At 43.3% G+C, this 20,194-nt stretch overlaps 1 protein-coding gene across 8 annotated transcripts in view; it reads right to left on the reverse strand.

Annotated features, from left to right (window-relative positions):
• The window catches only part of Nnt (nicotinamide nucleotide transhydrogenase), a 93,992-nt gene that overhangs the window by 67,702 nt on the left and 6,096 nt on the right, over positions 1 to 20,194 (reverse strand). For all 8 annotated transcript variants that reach the window (XM_087622398.1, XM_087622401.1, XM_087622422.1 and 5 more), the window contains 4 exon segments: positions 13,922 to 14,151; positions 11,450 to 11,667; positions 6,794 to 6,881; positions 2,341 to 2,429 (listed from right to left, as the gene is read on the reverse strand). In XM_087622398.1, the coding sequence (XP_087478524.1) occupies positions 2,341 to 2,429; positions 6,794 to 6,881; positions 11,450 to 11,667; positions 13,922 to 14,151 (625 nt within the window).

The raw sequence follows: 20,194 nt of genomic DNA on the forward strand, positions 1-20,194 counted from the left end.
ATGTATGCACAGGTGCAGAATAACACTGGCAAGGAGAATAAGAATGGGATGCCCACAAAGGGCACATGCGTCATGAAGAAAGACAGAGAGCTAGATGCTTTTCTAGTCTTAAGTCTGTCGTGGCTTCTTTCTGTGGTACACAAAAAATATAATTGATAATTAAACTGTAAACACACAACTTCAGAATGGCCGTTCTAGCTAGAATGAAATTCAGTAAGATGGACGGAGTTCGGGACTGAACGAGTGTTTGCTTGAGTGCCTGAATTAATCAAGCTGCATGACGTCTTCATTACATCACAATGTAGTGTGTTACTTTAAGGTGATTTTTATAGTAAGTAAATAATTGACAAATGAAAGTAGGATCTTGGTTACCATTCAAGATAAGACACTGTGACCCAGCCAACTTATAAAAGAAAGCATTTAGAGCTCACAGTTTCAGAGGGTCAGAGGCCATGACCACTGTAGTGAGGAGCATGGCGGCAGGCAGCCAGGCATGGCGCTGAAGCAGTAGCTGAGGGCTCACATCTTGAGCACAAACATGGAGCAGAGAGAATGTTAACCAGAAACAGTGTGGGCTTTTAAGATCTCAAAGCATGCCCCACGTGACACACCTCCTCCAACAAGACCACATCCCCAAATCCTTCCCAAAGCTTTCCACCAAATGCTGACCAAGTACTCAAACATGTGAGCCTAGGAGAGTCCTTCTCATTCAAACCACCACAAGTGGACTGAACAGCAGCTGTACTCTAGCCACCTATTCAGTTCACAGTATGAACGATAACACCAGTACACCGAATGCTCAACAGCTAACCTGGCAAGTGTAAGATCATTTCTAGGTCAAAATATATCTACTGCTACTCTAGTATCAGTATCCATTATAATGGAACCACGGGCAATCCACTTTCTAAAGGCTTGAAGGTTTGGAAACTCTGCATATCAGCAGACACTACAAGTAAAGGGACAGAAGCAATGCCACTTTTGGCCCCAACTCTCCTTAGCTGAAGTCATGACTACTCTGAAATTGCCTCATTTTTCTCGTGGAGGTGACGTGGATTCTATAAGCACCTCACCTCCCTTCTCTAAGGTCAGGGAAAAGCTGTTCACTGTGTTCTATGAACGTTCACTCTGATAAGTCATGTTCTTTCCAACTTTGATTTTTTTTTCTTATATTCGTGATTGGGCAGTGTAAGGGTATGGTTCAGTCAGCAGAGCATGTGCTGAGCACACACGAGTCCCTTGATTCAACCTCCAGCACTGAAAATTAAATTAAGAAGACTGGCAGCCATGTTGTCGCTCCAATGCCCTCACTTATAATCAACATATATGTGTTTTGAACCAAAAAAAAAAATCAAACAACAAAATGATAACTGAACTTAATAAGCATTTAATAAATGCTGGTATCTGGGAGCTGGAGAGATAGCTCAGTGGTTAAGAGCACTGACTGCTCTTCCAGAGGTCCTGAGTTCAATTCCCAGCAACCACCTGGTGGCTCACAACCATCTGTAATGAGATCTGAGGCCCTACTTCTGGTGTGTCTGAAGACTGTGAAGGCATACTTATATACATAAAATAAATAAATCTTTAAAAAAATTGCTGGTAGCTGGCATCTTCATCAATGAAGGAGAATTTTAATCCAACTCCTCTTGGCAAACAATGGAGGAAAATGTTTTATGGCTGTCTTAGAGAAGTACAACATACACAGAAAAATGGTTTCTCCTACATCTTCTATAAGCTCCAGAGAAAAATGCTCAGCTCTCCCCTTATGTCTGACCCAGATGCATTAGCAAAAGTACTGCAATTGTAGTTCCTGTGTGGCTACTCCCAGGTAAAAAGTGCTTTAAAGGGTGGGTCTGTAGGTCAGTGATAGAGCGCTTGCCTGACAGGTATGAGAATGGGGTAGGATCCTCAGTCCCCCCAGATAAAAGTGTTTGGAGGCTGTGACGCCAGTTTTATCTATTTCTATCTACTCAATGCTAGACAAAGTGTCCTCCCAATGTACCTGTTAGCTTTGCTCATGCCCGGCCTGGTGCCTAGAAGCATTCTAAAGATTAAAGGGACAGAGTAAAGCAACATGCTGCAAGTTCACTAGAGATAACTCTGGTCCCATTGCCAACGTACAAAAAGAACTATGGCCTATTAATTATCAATGACTTTATTACTTCTGGTAAATAATAATTTTTTTATTGAGCCAACTTTTAAACAGCTAAAAGAAAAAACAAAAATATTTTTAATTGGAAAGAACACAGAGGAAACCATTATCATCTCTACTGTAACAATTACAAATGCCTATTTCGTAACAAACGTTTTCGGTTAAATATTAATCACTAGTCAAATGCTCACCTTGTATCAAATCCTCGGACAACTGCGCCCATTGACTTTGCTGCCCCTGCAGAAGCGAGCCCGGCAACGCCACCACCAACTATCAGGATCTGGGGGGGGGGGGGGAGAACAAGCAACGTTTTAAAGCTTGTTACCAGGTGATGGCAAATGATCACCAGGCGGCAGCTCCTGGTGCCTGGTACATAGTTAACACTCAACTGATGGTGCAGATCAGCCTGCGAATGCGACAAAGGGTCTATCCTTCCGCTGACTCCTCGGTGTTTTTAAAATCGATCAAAGAAATCTGCCAGCTGAGGACAACCTTCCCTATAATGCCCAGCCTTCAGCAGCATCTCAGAGCAGAGGCCTTGCAAACACAACAGTGGCGCATGCGTTAAAGATTGACCCATTCCTTCTCACTGTACAGAAACTACCACCAACACACCAGGATGCTATTCCAACTGTCTCTCCCTCTCCAAATCCAAGGCTTTCCTGGGTTCATAAAACACAGAAAACCACGTCCAGGGTGGGCACGACCTTGACAGAACATCTATGATAACTGCTATTTTGTAATTCTGAAGACCTGGGAAGGAAACACACAACTGAGGACCATCTTGAATGATCTATATCTGAAATTTGATGCAATACTAGTAAATCTTAACCACAGAAGGATCTGAGCCAAGAGAACCCAAGAATCCCACAGAGACTCCAACCTCCCCAGCCTGCAGAGAAACACTGAAAACACTGTTGCTTCTGGCCTTGAGCTGGCCTTCCTGAGAAAACAAGGCAAGTTATGCATCCCAGAAATGGCTAGATTGAAGGAACCCCTTGTTCCTGTAGGAACAAGCAAATGTCACCCACAGAAACAGATGTTTGTAAATACTCGCCCACCTATCAGGCCCACGCTACTTCTGCTTTTCTAAGAAGTCTATGTTATCCAAACTGTGTGTCCCTGGGACCCCTAGGCAGTGCCTCAGAAACCATGGCAAAGAATGTTGATGATGGTGGTATTTGGGACGGAAAAGTCCACAGAAACTGAGTCAGATAGGGACCTCAGCAAACAAACATCAGAGTCTAAACGAAAAGCACCAACCCTGTTCTACACAAAGTCCCAATAACTCAAAAAAGAAAATCATAATAACAATAACAAGTATAAGAAACTTACAGGACCGGGCTAATTATCCTGTCAAGAAATAGCGCAGATGCATGAAACACTCTAATCATATTCTATGGCAAGGAGGGGGAGCTGAAGGCCATCCTAAGCTACAGAGAGAAACAGTATCTCAAAAACAAAAGGAAAAGGACTGAAAAGGATACATGATTACAGTTAGGAGAAATAAAATTCAAGAGACCTACTGGACAGCAAAATAGCTTGGCTAGGGAAACCGCTCAGTGAGTAAATCGCTTGCTGGACAAACACAAGGACCTGAGTTCAGATCCACAACCCCCATGTAAAAAGAGAGGCACAGGGATTGGGGATTTAGCTCAGTGGTAGAGCACTTGCCTCGCTTGCCTAGTAAGCGCAAGGCCCTGGGTTCAGTCCTCAGCTCAAAAAAAAAAAAAAAAAAAAAAAAAAAAAAAGCAAGGCACGAAGTGGAGCATCTGTCTTACTTTGAGTTGCTATAACATAACCTGTAGGAATGACCCTACATTAGCCAGACAGACCTTTGGTTTCCACATTGTGGATCACCCTCTACCTTGCTAATCATCATACAAGGCAGTGGTTTATACCATTGGCCCAGGGAGTGGCACTATTAGAGGTGTGGCCTTGTTAGAGTGGGTGTGGCCTTGTTGGAGTTGGCATCACTGTGGGGGTGGGCTTTGAGGTCCTATGCTCAAGTTCCACCGAGTTAGGAAGAGAGTGCCCTCCTAGCAGCATGAAGAAGACAGTCTCCTCCTATCTGCCTTCAGAAGAGGATGTAGAACTCTCAGCCTTCTCCAGCACCACACCTGCCTGGAGGCTGCCGTGCTTCCAACATGATGATAATGGACTGAACCTCTAAAACTGTAAGCCAGCGCCAGTTAAATGTTTCCTTCATAAGGGTTGCCTTGATCAAGGTGTCTCTTCACAGCAATGAACCCTAACTAAGACACATTTCAAAGCTGGAAGCCTTCTTTTCTAGAACACACTAAACTCCATTTTCCATTTCAGTATCATATACATGCTGCTCCCTTTGGCTAGCACCTTAAGTCCTGAGTTCTTTTTTCCTTCCTTCCTGTCTCTGCTCAGATGCCAGAGCCCTTCCTCTACTCTAGCTTGGGAAGTTAGCACACTCTCATTGGTTATCGTCCTATCATCTTGATCATTATATCATACACTCATCTGTGTTTTCCCGTCTTCGTCGTGACATGTAACTTTTATGCAGTAGGAATGGTGCTTGTCTTGTACAGGCTTGTCACTCACTGTTCTTCCCAGCACCCATCCATCACATGCATTAAAGTGGTTTTAGTTCATTTTAGACAAGTTAAAAAAAAAACTCTGTTTAAAAATAAATTTAAAATATTATTCATGACAAGCCCCAACTATACTCAATTCTTCTATTTTATAAAATGATTTCCTACAGCAAGCCAGTTTCTTAGGCTGAGTTTATTTCCTAATGACATTTTATTATTTGTGTGGTAGGGGAGGGAAAAAGATGTCAGGGGACACATGTAGAAGTCGGAGCTAACCCATGGGAGCTGGTTTGCTTCATTTTCCTTCTAACAGTGGGTCCCAGGGATTGAACCCTGGCTCATCAGGTTTGAAGACGGAAGAAGCCTTTTCCCCTCTGTCACTGAACTTAAACACCAGCAGACACAGTCCCCTCCCTACCTCTTAATAACTTGGTAACTAAGCCTCTTGGGGTTTTCGTTCACTTTTTAATCGCACATTACAAGTTTCCTCTCAAATCCCCACCTTTGTAAAACGATGCTAATCAAGACTAAAGTGTCGGCTGGCGTATTGTTGCATTCGGCCAGTTTAAGGGCAGCATCACGTTTCTGCCCAGTTTGAACGCCAGATGTTTCCTCACGGTTATACAGTAAGATAGATTTTTATATTTCAGATACAGGAAGTCTAGTGTCTTGTGTGCCATACATCTATGGTGTTCACACACATGTTCTTGCCGCACATCCTGGCCTTTGTTTTAAAGGACTTGCTTTTCTTTCCATGGTCTGCTTCACTCAAGGCTGCTTGGTTTTGGTTTTGGGTTTGGGTTTGGGTTTCAGTTTGTGTTGGTATCAGGAATTGCCTTTAGCAGCGACACCATTTGGTCACTGTTGCCATGGCAATGGCCATACATTCCCAGTAAATCTTTTGGCTCAATTCCCAACTCCACCTGGGAGCAGTTATGTCATATTCCAAATGAAAGGCAGACATCTTCTGCCTTCTTCCTCTTTCTCTTCTTTCTCTCGTCCCTTCCCCTTGTCTCATTCTCCCATTAAATCTCTCCATATGGCACCATGTTGGCTTGGTGTGTTCTGTCTGGGCATGGGTTTGGGTTTGGGCTTTAGTTTTGGTTTTGCTTTTGGTTTCCCTAGCAGATTTATTGGTAGAATTGTTCTGTGTTTGTAAAACAAGTATTTAGAACAGAAAGTAGGCAGATGGATGACTCCATTTACACATCTTGTTTCCTATGCCTGGACTCGGGTTTATATTCACTGGATACCCTATCGAAGGGCCATGACATAACCCTCTAGGCTGTACCTCTCATCTCTCTGCTTATCATTAACCTCTCTTCCTCTCTCTACTCCCAATCGGGATTCAGGAAGCAGCCCCCTTCCAATGTGCCTTGATTGTACCACCTCCCATAATCTCCTGTCCTCTTGATGCCCCTCCACATCCTCAGTTGACGAGACTGAAGAAATCAAACAAGTGTTTTCTACAAACTAAGGTACAGTAATCAGGAAACACAGATTTACTGAATAATATCTTTAAGTTCTTTAAAAAGTAATAGTAAATTCACCCACAGATCAATCTAGACAAAATCTATTTTAAGAATTCAAATAAGTCAAAAACTGAAAAGGCAAAAGGAAAAAGACTAGAACTTTTGAAACAAACAAAAAAGCCAAAATTCCTTTTTTTTTCAAGCAATATTCAATGTTCAGCTCTAAAACGTCACTTTAAATTTCTAAGTATATTAACATCAGCAAGGCTATCACCCAGCAAGACATTTAAAAATAACCATATTTAATGACGCCTTCAATTTGTCTCATTAAAAAACACTGGAAGTGGGGCTGAAGAGAGAGCTGAGAGGTTAACAGCACTGACTGCTCTTCTAGAGGTTCTCGGTTCAATTCCTAGCAACCGTGTGGTGGCTCATAATCATCTACAGTGAGATCTGGTGCCCTCTTCTGTCGTGCAGGCATACATGCAAGCAGAACACATATACATAGTAAACAAACAAATCTTAAAAATAATAATTATTATATATAATAATTATAATTATTACTATAATATATATGTATATATTGAAACACTGGAAGTTATACATACCTTCGCTGGGGGGACTTTTCCAGCAGCTGTGATCTGACCAGTGAAAAACCTTCCAAAATGATTGGCTGCTAAAACAACAGCCTTATAACTGAAAAAATAAACAGACAGCTCCATAAAATAAAAGGTAAAAGTCCACACATTACTACAACCTGTCAGTTACATAGCTTCGCAAGCATAATCCCGGTATGGTACTCTACGGAAGGATTATTTCTGAGCACTGTTTATATACTTACTGACCTTTACAATCAGCCTCTGAATGCCGACAATGACTACATTTGCTTTATAAAGACAGACAGGAAGGTGAAAGGACCACTTGACCACCAGGACTCAGCTAGTCAGCAGCAGAGCGAGGAAGACCCTAACCAAAGAGCTACTCAGCGGCTTCCTAACAAATACAGCAGACTAGCCAAGATAGAAAAAGTAAAGACATTACACTAGGGGAGGTCTAGATTTGCTGTGACATTGTATATAATAATATTTCAGACTCAGAGGGGAGAAACCACTACCTTGGATCTGTAGTGGGAGAAAGCCCAACTGAGACAGACCAAATGATCAGATCTGACCCGGAGCAGAAGTAACACTCTCCTCATCTATTGCAATAAGAGCCAAGGAGTGCATCGAGCTCTGAAAGCTACTGAGAGAACGAAGTTAACACGGGTGAAATACCCAGTGTGGTTCTTGTCACAGGACAAATGCTCGGTAAGTACAATTTAACTACAGAAACAAGTTATCCCAAAAAAACTAACAGTGAGCCGAATCTTTTCTTTAATAGGATGTCTGGAGCACACTGCACTAATTCATTTCCACATTGTCTTTACTTAGTTAAATACAACTATTCTAATACTAAGACTCATGTGCTGACGCCCTTGTAATTGTAATACTTAATAAAACAAGTAATATAAAAACATGCTGTCATCACTGCTACTGCTGTAAGTTAGTCATAGTGAAGCAGAAAAAAATATTCTCAAGATGGAAAGTATGCGTTTCTAAACGCTCCATTCTGTCTAAGAGCAACCTGCAGTCCATGGCGCTAATGGGACCTACTGATATTGTCTCGAAACATGCTGTTTGTTCAAACAATTCTGCAGCCAAGAGCACTGTTCCAGAGCTGAGGACAGAATCAAGAGCAGAACTCTGCATGGTACACGTTAAGCCCCACCTTGCGTAACGGTCACTCTTCCAGTCACTAAATAGGCAACAATTTCTTTTGGCCCCTGGCATAGATTTTACACCATAAACAATATTTTTAGTAAATCGTTTGCTACCTTATAGTAAGGAGAACTAAGTGTGTTTCTATTTAATTATCGCGTGTATGTGTTCGTGTCAGAGTACCTATGTCAGAAGACAGAAGTTGTGATCAGAAGTGCTTTATTGATTGATCTATCATGGACAGCCTCCCCACACCCCGTCGTGTGAACTTGTTTTAACTTTAATGAAATGACAACCCATATGAATGGCGAGTTTCATACACGGCGTATTTTAAATGTTACACCTAAAACAGGAAACTCGGGTCTGCCAGGCAGTTTGTCCCAGGACCCCACATTTACCAAGCTGAATAGTGGCAGAGATGTGTAATCCTAGCACTGCCTTGGCAGTGATCGGGTGTGATGTGAAGCTGGGAGCTGGAGATCCAAGAATCACCTGGGAGGTGACGGAAGCAGCTAAGCCTAGGGTACAAAACTCGGTGCAAACAAGAGACCCTGCCCCAGTAAGACAGAAGAGCCTACTCCAGAAACCTGTCCTCTGACCACCAGATCTCCTTGCCGGGACTCACGCATGCACACACAGATAATGATAGGCTTAAAAAAGAAAAATCTAAGAGCCTTCCAGTTCATGCAAAACTCTATGAAAAGTTTATTTATATTGGGCCCCCCCCAGCCCCCAGACACTGTTTTCCCTTTAAATGCTTTCCTTGGTGTTTCAATCATGTTCGCTCAAGATTCAGCTCAGTTAGCTTCCTTGGGAAGCTGATTTCATAAGCATTGCCCCATCTCCAGACTGGTCCCACCCTCTCAGACAGGTGGTGGGCATTCCAGTCCCTTGCAAGCAACTGGAGTATAGCCATCTTCCTGCAAGCAGAGAGGAGCTTGGGACGCATTTCTCTGTGCTGTTCCACACAGGACAATTGGAGTCTTTCCCATTCTGTGGGCTGCCTCGTCCATTGATTAACGGTTACCTTTACAGTACAGACACTTTCTCATTTCATGAAGTCCCACTTGTTGACCTGTGGCCCTGTTTCCTGAATGACTGAGATGCCATTCAGAAAGTCCTTTCTGAGCCCAGATCCTGCTCTTTCCCTCAGAGGCCTTAGAGATTTGGATCTAACTCTGAGGCCTTCGGTCCACTTGAAACTGATTGGAGTTCTGGGTGAGAGGGAAGGATGAAGGTAGATGTCCAATTTTTCCCACAAGCATTTATTAAAGATGCTATAATTTCTCCAATGTGGTTCTTTTTTCTTATCTTTGTGATAAAACGGTTGACTGTAGGTATATGGATTATGGGTTTTTGATTCTATCCTATTGATCGACATGTCTATTTCTATGCCAATACCATGTTGTTTTACTACGGAACTGTAGTATAGTTTAAACCAAGAATGGTCATGACTCCAACAATGTTTTTAATTGTTAAGATGTTTAGAAAAGCCATATGGTAACCTACTACTATCATATATATACACATATTAGTTTAATTGAAGTTACTCTATACATGGGGATAATGTTCCTCCCAGAAGCAGAAGTTGGGGGGTGGGAGGGAGCTCAGTATCAGGGTTAAGGATTTGATAGTTGTACAAATGTTATGTTGATAATAACTATTTTCTGAGTAGAGTTAAGGCCTGCTCCAAAGAAAGAAACTCATACCTGGGTACTTTAAATCTGGCCAAGAACCCATGATTGGAGAGCTCATAAGCCCGAGGGGTGAACCTACTGCTTTTAATGTGCTAAATGGACAGAGTACCTGGCATCCAAATGCACGTCATTGTGCCCATATGTCTGTGCAGCTCCTAGATCACCTCAGAGAATCTTCTCCGTCTAGCGGATAGCAGTTACTGCAAAAATTCGATTGGTCAAAGTGCAAAGAGCAAGTGTCTGTCAGCCACAAACAAGGACACAGCTCTATACACCTCCTCCCTCCAGATCTCCCAGAGGACCACAGCAAAACAAGGTCTCCTGAGGAAGACCAGACCACTGTGATCACGAACTCACAGCAGCCGAGGCCACCCATGAATGCATGACCAAGCCGATCAACACTTCAGCATGGACGATGGAGGCTCCCCGACCCCGCTGTGGAACAGGAAGGTAGATTCTGGAGGAGGAAGCCTCAGGGTTTTTTCTTTAATAATGTGGTCCTTGGTAGGTCAACCATGCTCTAGACCATGTCCCTAGACCTAACTCCATGGCCCTGCACCCATGAGTATATGCTCAGCACAAAATGGACTGGGGCTGGGCAGTGACTCTGGAAGAAATTAGGGGGAGGAGTGGGGAGTAAATATGAACTAAAATACACTGTATTCATGTATGAAAGTCAATCAATTTTTAAAATATTCTGCATTTTTTAAATAAAAATAGAGCTCTAAAAGAGAGAGACAGGAAGATAGCAGTGCTGACAGGCAAGTAAGATCCACTGTCACTGGGGCCCCAGAAGTGGACGAGCTCTAGTCAAAAAGACAGACTGTGACAGGACAGTAATTTCCAAATGGAAATTTTCTTATTTCAGTAAATATTTCCTTAGCTTTCTTGAGGAAACCCTAAGCAAGATGAGCGACCTAAGCATATCCTGTGCCTATAAGCTCAGCCCTCAGAAGGCTAGAGGCAGTGGGATCACCGCTTTGAAGCCTGAGGCTCCCCTGAACTACACAGCGAGTTCTAGGTCAGCCCGGACTACACAGCTAGACTATTTTTTAATTAGTTAATTAATTAGTATACAGTATGCTAAGTACCCCTAATATAAAAGTCTAAAGTCAAAGCCGTTCCACGTGGGTCCCTGACATTATCACAAGCAGAGTGTCCCATTCCTAACATCACTGGAAACATGTAACGGGGTCACAGGTCAAGCACAGAAAACCAACACGGTATTTAAAACACCCCAAAGAAGGAAAAGACCTCCTGAAATGCGCCATTTCATAAAGAAAATTACCAAAATATATTTACAAACCTTCAGGCTATGTGTCTACAGTGTATGAAACAGAAATGGTCCTTGTGTTCACTTGGATCTTGGGTCCAAAACACCCCCATTCTATGAGTATTCCAAAATCTGAAAACGTCAGAAATCTGAAGTGCTTCTGATTCCAACTTTTCAGGGGTTCTCAACCTATATTACATTAAAGCACATGAAACTGCCAGTGTCCAACTATTTGAAACCTGTTAAAACAACCATTTCAATCTGATACATATACACACAACATAAAATACAGCCTCCTCACGCAGACACTCCGACAGCCTCTTCCTCTGGTAGGTGTAAATTCTGCTTCTAACCCTAAAGATAGGACATGTGACATATATGACTGTGACTACTGTGAAAAGAAATAAAATGAATCATAAGAACTGATTTAAGTGTAAGAAGCTCAGTCCCCAACAATTATGAAAGTTTAAACTCTGTGAATGCCTGTGCTACCTCCCTGTGGTTTGGGTCAACTGAAATGGGAAAGAATATACCTACCCAGAAATGTTGGCCATGGAGCTGAGAGCATCATAGCCCTGAGCTATTGTCACCCTCGGAACCTGGTCCATCGCCAAAACTGTAGTTTTTCTTTCGGAGAGTTTATTTAGCAAGTCTGGATTTTGGGCTGGGTAAATGAAGCTAATTAGAGTTCCTGAGGGCTTTAAAAAGTCAGCTTCATGAGCACCTAACGTCGGGTTCACCATGGGGGCCCTCACCTGAAATGAAAACCAAATCACAGATTAAAACGACCTTCACCATGTTTTTTAAGCAAACAGGACAATTTACATAAGGCACGGCCCTATTGTTTAGATAGTACTTCTGAGAGAAATCGTCCATCAATTAAGCAAGGGAAAGCATATGATGTACACTATCTATCCTGTGACTGATGACCTGTGACCTGTCCTGGGTAAAGAGCACACACTCAGGGAGTGCACAGCACCAGGTCAGCTGTGACAGCTCAAAGTACAGAGAAATTACAAAGATTTTATAGTAAACCTGGGCTCCCCAAACTTACTGTTAAATCTGTTTTAAAAGTATGAGATAGGGTTGGGGATTTAGCTCAGTGATAGAGCACTTGCCTAGCAAGCGCAAGGCCCTGGGTTCGGTCTCCAGCTCCAAAAAAGAGAAAAAAAAAAAAAAAGTATGAGATATTAGAAAAAAAAGACAAAAAAAATTTTGCTTTATGTTTGAAGACTCAATCCAAGGATAGGAAGTACTAGCACACATTTTAATCCCAGACAGGAGAGACAAAAGGCCAGCAGATCTCTGTGACTGGAAAGGCAGCCTAGTCCACAAGTCCATTTAGAAGCCAGTAAGGGCTACATAGTGAAACATTGTCTCTAAAAACCAAACAAAAAGACTCAATGCTTACTAATCTTGGCAAACAGGAATACATAGAGTAATGAGGCGTTACCAAGGTTGTCAGTTAATGACTCTATGGTACAGATTTATGTCACTTTAAGTTCCTATAAAGGAACACAGTGTAAGCGAGCATCTCTACCAAGTTAAATTACTCTAGCTTCAATCCATTGTTCTGAAAAGAAGTTTCACTATATTTGTTTTGCTTGCAATGAGCATAGGAGACACAGCCTGTAGGATTTACATTTTAAATACAAACAAGAACACTGCTTCCATCACTTCCTGTCATGGCTTTATTTTTCTTCATTTACCCATTGTGAACCTAAGCTGAGAACTTGTAACTCTTAGAGCAGGAAGTGTGGTTCAGTGGTGGAGGACTTACCTGGCATGTGTGAAACTTCCAACACACACAGACAGAAAAAAATCTATTTAAGATTAAGAAAACCTTGAGGGGCTAGAGAGATAGCTCAGCGGTTAAGAGTACTGACTGCTCTTCCGGAGTTCAATTCCCAGCAACCACATGGTGGCTCATAACCATCTGTAATGGGCATCTGATGCCCTCAACTGATGTGTCTGAAGACAGCAACAGTATATCCATATACATGAAATAAATAAGTAAATCTTTTTTAAAAAAAGAAAGAAAGAAAAAGAAAACCTCCAGACTGCTGAGTCAATTCTACTGGCCCTCATCAAAGGCTCAGCTGAGACCACTGGCAGCTGAGATGTCAAACCGAGTGAACGATTCCCTAAACCTGGATCCTCAGAACAGGATCGGACTTGATTCAATGGAGAAGCCCTGGGTCAAATAAGTTATGAATGGAAGGAAAATAGCTTCATTTTTACACGAGCTGAGTAGAAGTCTCTTTTAACTGACTACATGGCCATTTATACACAGGCTTCCCACTCATGACTAGATGCTACTAGGATGGAAAGGAGTTATTGGACACAGCCCAGGATACTGTGTGTCATGTCTAAAATCTGAAGGCCGTCATTTCCCCCACATAGTGCTGTTGGAGAAACAGCATGACCATTCTGGAGAAGGAAGCATTTGGGCTGAGTGACCCATAGGCCAATTGACTTTAAAAGATCTTCAGATACCATACAGCAGAAATTTACATGCTAAGAAACTTTATAACTAAAAAAAATATGAAGTAAAAAAAAATCTACCCATATACTCTGGTTTCTCTTCAGATCATATTAAAAAAAAATCTACCCAGCTAATGCAAAAATGAAAGTCTTCATTTCCCTTCTATGGTTTTGTTGAGAAAAGAGAGTATGACTTTCAAATAGGAAAGGCTGATGGGTAATGTTTAAGGTGATGAATACACAAACTGCTCTGATTTGATTTTTGTACATTGTATATACATTGTGATATATATGTATCACTTATATATGGCTGCATGAATATGAACAATTATTATGTGTCAATTAAAAACAAAAAGAAGAGCACTAAGAATTGGCAGGGCTGGGTGTGGTGGCTTTGATCCCAGCACTGGAGAGGCGAAGGTAGGTGGATGTCTGCAGATTCCGAGCCAGCTATGGCTATACGCTGAGACTCTGTCTCAACAAAAGACATGAAACTGTGAATGAAAGAGAGAAGAGAGTAATTACTTTGACCACCAGATCAGAAGCCAGAACTTCCTTCGTTCCTTGGATCTGGGCCCCTGCTGCTCTGTAGAGATCATCTGGGAATTTGGAAGCTTCGCCTGCTCCTGATTCCACAACAACGTTAAAACCCTGCTTGACCAGGGCCTGGACACCAGCAGGAGACAAGGCAACTCGCTTCTCATTTTGGAAAATCTCCTTGGGGACCCCAACTGTCAACTGCTTATATGGAATTCCTAAAAGCAAACAAAACCAAAGTTTAGACAAAGGTAAAAAGCGTCTTTCGGAGCAGACTTCAGGAGAAGGAAACGGGCAATCTGTTTTTCAAAATGTACCATGCATGATCTGCTACTGAAAATAATGATTCACAATCATACTGCTTACCTTGTTTGAAAAGTGATAAATTTTTGGACAAACTGTCCTGAATGCACTAAATGTTTTATTTAACCTACAGTCTCTCTTTAAGGCACATGATAAGTTTAGTCTATTCTTAGGAGAAAAACACCTGAGTTGAGAAATCGTACAGCATGCTAACTCCCCTCCTTCACCCTCTGGGGTCACAGTCTTCCCATCCTGACCTTTAGTAAGACAGAATAAATTACTGCACAATAGCCGTATCACATTGATGGCTGCCATAGCAGAAGTCCCTTTCCTGTCAATTTGGCCAGAGGAAATTCCTTATAGATTTCCAAGGCTGAATCCTGAGACTTGACCAGCAGCTGAGAGGCCAGCAACCAGGTCAAAGAGAGTCACCAGACAGGCCAGACCTGAGAGAAGCTGGCAGCCACTGCCAATGACGTGACTTACACAGGAATTGTGGATCCAGACCAGTCCATGTTGGCCAGTTATTAACCTCCCATGTGGCTAGTTTAATGTCAACTTGCTACAAGCTAGAACATTTGGGAAGAGGGATTCTCGGTTAACAAAATTCCTCCATAAGGTTCGCCTGTAGACAAGTGTGTAGAGTATTTCCTTGATTAGTGATTGATGTGGTAGGACCAGCTCACTGGGGGCAAGGTTGAGCGAACCATGAGGAGCAGCCAACAAGCAGTGCTCCTCCATGACCTCTGCTTCAGTTGCTGTCTCCAGTTCTTCCCTTGAGTCCCTACCCTGCCTTCTTTCAGTGATGGAGTGTAACCAGAAAATCATAAGCCGAGATAAACCTCTTCCTCCCCGAGTTGCATTTGAGCATCATGTGTTACCACAGCAACAGAAAAGTAACGAAAACACCTACCCAGTCATGGTCCCTCCTAGGAGGTTTGAACGGAGAAGCCGCATGAAGGCTAAGAGAGTAGCAGGTATGGAAGTGATTTGTAAGCACAGCCACGCGATTATCAGGGAGAAGTCAGAGTAGCCCTGACAGGCACTGTGATATGGCTACTCAGAGAAAGACCCTCCATAACTAGGGAACCCAGAATGCATTCCATTTCTCCAAGGTAATGGAGGGGATCCTGGGACCCCAAAAATCCATACAGCACACCTTACACAAATTATAACCTGATTGTCATTCTGCTCCTTACGACCCAAAAGAAAGCATGTAACACAAACATCTTTATGTAGAGTTCAGGCGAGCTCTACCTACAAGACACCAGCTTCTTCTTCTGATGCTTTAATCAAGATATATATATATATATATATATATATATATATATATATATATATATATATGAGATAGGCTTTCTTTGTGTAGCCTTGGCTATCCTGGAATTTGCTTTGTAGACCAGGCTAGCCTCAAACTCACAAGCTCCACCTGCCTCTGCCTCCAGAATGTTGGGATTAAAGACATGTGCCACCTCTCCCAGCTATTAACATATTTTTAAACATTATGTTTCTACATAGGGTTTACCATATAGTTTAAAAAAATCCATTCTTGCCACTGAATATTTAATAAAAATGGATAAAATTATAAATATGGAGTAACTTATTGAGGCTTTACACAGATCAAGGCAACTTGAACATACTGGCACTTGAACATAGTCTTCAATTCGAGTATACCAGAGACAGACAAATGCATATTTTCTACCTAAAGAGGGAGAGAAAGAGGAGTTTGGCCAATATTAGATCCATGTGTAAAATGAAGTCATATATGCACTTCTCAGGAGTTTGCCACTCATCTGAAAAACCTCAAATAGAAGTCCTGTATTTGGAAATCCAAGGCAGCTACTAAAGATGACAGAGTTGAGTCGAAAGTATTTAGGAGGGCCAGCAGTGGTGGTACACACCTTTAATCTCAGTTCTTAGGAGGCAGAGGTAAGTGGGTCTGTGTGAGTTTTAGGCCAACCTGGTCTACACAGCAAGCCAGCCAGGGCTACATAGCAAGACCCTGTCTCAAAAAAAAAAAAAAAGAGGCAACTCAAAAATGGCTTCCACTAACCATGGGAATTTGAGTATAAAAATAATGAATGGGAGCTGGAAGGATACACTGGTCTCCCAAAAGACCTGGGTTCGAAAGTATTTAGGAGGGCCAGCAGTGGTGGTACACACCTTTAATCTCAGTTCTTAGGAGGCAGAGGTAAGTGGGTCTGTGTGAGTTTTAGGCCAACCTGGTCTACACAGCAAGCCAGCCAGGGCTACATAGCAAGACCCTGTCTCAAAAAAAAAAAAAAGAGGCAACTCAAAAATGGCTTCCACTAACCATGGGAATTTGAGTATAAAAATAATGAATGGGAGCTGGAAGGATACACTGGTCTCCCAAAAGACCTGGGTTCGATTCCCAGCATCTACATGGTGAATCACAACTATCTATAACTCCAACTCCAGGAAGTTCTCTTCTGGCCTCCATGAGCACCAGGAATATATGAGTACACAGACATTACATGTAGGTTAAAAAAACTGCATAAAATAAAAGGAAAATTTGTAAAAGAATAATGGACACTTATGAAGAACACTTCCTAGGATATTATAACCCATGCATTAAGGTTGATTATCAGAAAAAGTACTAGGTATTTTAAAGGGCATTGCTCAACTTAGAACATACAACGGGATAGGCAGAATAACAGCGTCCCAAGAATATCCATGTCCTAATCCTTACTACCATTGAATACATCGTGCATGGCACAGGAGAATTATGATAGCAGATAGACTTAAGGGTTGGTAATCACTGGGCCTACGGTAGGACTATCCCGGGTTATCTGGAGAGCTGCAGGGTAATCATAGAGTCCCTACATGTGGAGGACAAAGAGTCCTAGTCAAGAAGCAATGTGAGGATGGCACATTGACATTGTCAAGATGGAAAGGGGCCACCACCTGACAGGTGAAGAAGTTCTGCAGCAGCTGAAAGCTTTAGAGAAACAGTTCTCCCCTGTGGTTCCCAGGACAAATGCAGAACTGCCAGCACTTGTACGGAGGCCCAGGGACAACTCCTTTGGACTTTGACCTCCAGCGGGTAAAAGGCCACAGGCCTCTGAGTATTTGTTACATCAGGATTAGGAAATTAACACATAAGGGAACCAAGTGCTTATTAGCAAAACGAATATGTAATGGGAAAGAGCTTTATCCCACTTACCCGGGTCCATTTCAGGGCAAGTGACCAACAGAGAAAATTTGTTTTCTTTATAGAAAAACTCTGGCTGATAAATGAAGGAAGAATGATGGAGTTTCGCCCTTTGGAGAGCCCTTAATAGAATCATGAACGTAGTTAATGGGCATCAGTCAAATGGCAGGAAGAATCTGAGTGGGAAAAGCTGATCATACCAGACAGACCACAAGGACAACACCTACACTATCCCAGTTGTCTTCCCGATGCAATACAATGATATACAACACTGCTGGTGAGGTATTCTTGCCAGGAATGTATCCTTAAGCTACTGGAGCCTTCAGGTCTGGCTAATGTTACAAAAAAAAAAAAAAAATGGGGGAAAAAAAAAAACACAGAAACTCCCTTAGTCATATTTAGAACGCTGGAAATTCTACCGAGCAACAACTGTATTTATCAACATAGGAGAAAATAGGGAAGAGAAGCAAAGACTGTAAGTAACCAAGCGGTAAATACCTAACCAGCCTGTCTGATTCCCAGTAATAAAAAAGAAAAAGAAAAAACGTCTTTTATATATCTGAAGATGTTAGAATAGAAATGTGTTTGCTTGGCCCAGAGAGACACTATTAGCATATATGGCCTTGGTGGAGTGGTGTGGCCTGGCCTACATAGCAAATTCCAGAATAGCCAGGATATATATCAAGACCCTTTCTCAAAAAGAAGAAGTGGAGGAGGAGGAGGAGGAGGAGGAGGAGGAGGAGGAGTAGCAGGAGGAGCAGGAGGAGCAGGAGGAGGAGAAGCAGAAGCAGGAGGAGCAGGAGGAGGAGCAGGAGGAGCAGGAGGAGCAGGAGCAGGAGGAGCAGAAGCAGGAGGAGGAGAAGCAGGAGCAGGAGGAGCAGGAGGAGCAGGAGCAGGAGGAGCAGGAGCAGGAGGAGCAGGAGCAGGAGGAGCAGGAGCAGGAGGAGCAGAAGCAGGAGGAGGAGAAGCAGGAGCAGGAGGAGCAGGAGCAGGAGGAGCAGGAGGAGCAGGAGGAGCAGGAGCAGGAGGAGCAGGAGGAGCAGGAGCAGGAGGAGCAGGAGGAGCAGGAGCAGGAGCAGCAGGAGGAGCAGGAGGAGCAGGAGCAGGAGGAGCAGGAGGAGCAGGAGGAGCAGGAGCAGGAGGAGCAGGAGCAGGAGGAGCAGGAGCAGGAGGAGCAGGAGCAGGAGGAGCAGGAGCAGGAGGAGCAGGTGCAGGAGGAGCAGGAGCAGGAGCAGGAGCAGGAAGAGCAGGAGCAGGAGGAGCAGGAGCAGGAGGAGCAGGAGCAGGAGGAGCAGGAGCAGGAGGAGCGGGAGCAGGAGGAGCAGGAGCAGGAGGAGCAGGAGGAGCAGGAGGAGCAGGAGGAGCAGGAGCAGGAGGAGCAGGTGCAGGAGGAGCAGGAGCAGGAGGAGCAGGAGAAGCAGGTGCAGGAGGAGCAGGAGCAGGAGGAGCAGGTGCAGGAGGAGCAGGAGCAGGAGGAGCAGGAGGAGCAGGAGGAGCAGGAGGAGCAGGAGGAGCAGGAGGAGCAGGAGGAGCAGGAGCAGGAGGAGCAGGAGCAGGAGGAGCAGGAGCAGGAGGAGCAGGAGCAGGAGGAGCAGGAGCAGGAGCAGGAGGAGCAGAAGCAGAAGCAGAAGTAGAAGCAGAAGCAGAAGCAGAAGCAGAAACAGAAACAGAAACAGCAGCAGCAGCAAATGGAATTCCGACTAACCTTACTTTTTAGGCCTCTCAGTGTTTTAATTAAATTAATATTTTATTATAGATAAAAAGGAATCCTTATCTGTTAAAAGAAATTTTATAGACAGTTGAAAACTAGAAATCAAAAGTTAAACAAGGAAGATTTATACACATTGTCGCAGAGGTCTTTGATGTCCATAGGTCTATTCACGAGGACAATCCTCACGTCCTCAACAGTCGTTTGCCTGCTCTATCTTATCAGCTCTATCACTGGCTACCACGGCTTTCCCAAGGTGATTAAACAAAAGTTTCTTAAGATAAACTTGGGAGCAATAACAGAAAGGCACACTGCCAATAGAGATTTGTCACCTGAGAACACGGAACAAAGCTACAAAATCTATTCAAGGTAACAGCTCCTCGGTGACTAGAAAGGAGTGTTGCCAGTCCTAAGAGGGAAAAGAAACATTCATGCTGTCCTTTCATCCTAGGAGCTAATCGCCATCCTTAGCCGGGCATGTTGCCATCTGGAATAAAAACTAAATGCCTAAGTCTTCCTGACAAACCTCCACACGCTTGAGGTCCAGCCAGTGAATGACAGACAGTGTACTAGGATGGTCCTCAGGAAGAATCCTAACAGAGAGGTGACTCAGCTTAGAAGGTGACCTCTGGAGCCTCTCCTCCTCCTAGCCTGTACCTACAAAAGGATCAAGTTGAGATTCCTATTACAGAAAGCCTGAGAGGCCGTTGGAAACCTTCACTCTTGCTTATTGCGAGCTGAGAAGACAGTGATTTTGAAGAAAGGACCGATGTGGCTCTTCCAGTTTTAAAAAGGATATTCACATTGCCGTGCACAGGACAGACAGGAAGAGGGCAAAGGCTGAAAGCACAAGGACTATTTAGGAAATTAACACACCACTTGAGTGGCACAGATGGTCTGAACCAAAGTGATGAATGTGGTAAGGGGGGAGCTGGAGAGAGAGAGAGCTCAGTGGTTCAGAGTGGTGGCTGCTCTTCCAAAGGATTCACATTTGGTTTCCAGCATCCACAACAGGACATTAACGATGGCCTGGAACTCCAGGGGACCCAACACCCTCTTCTAGTCTCAGAGGACCCAT

The sequence above is a fragment of the Rattus norvegicus genome, chromosome 2, assembly GCF_021556685.1.
Source record: "Rattus norvegicus strain SHRSP/BbbUtx chromosome 2, alternate assembly SHRSP_T2T, whole genome shotgun sequence".
In the NCBI taxonomy this organism is placed as follows: domain Eukaryota; kingdom Metazoa; phylum Chordata; class Mammalia; order Rodentia; family Muridae; genus Rattus; species Rattus norvegicus.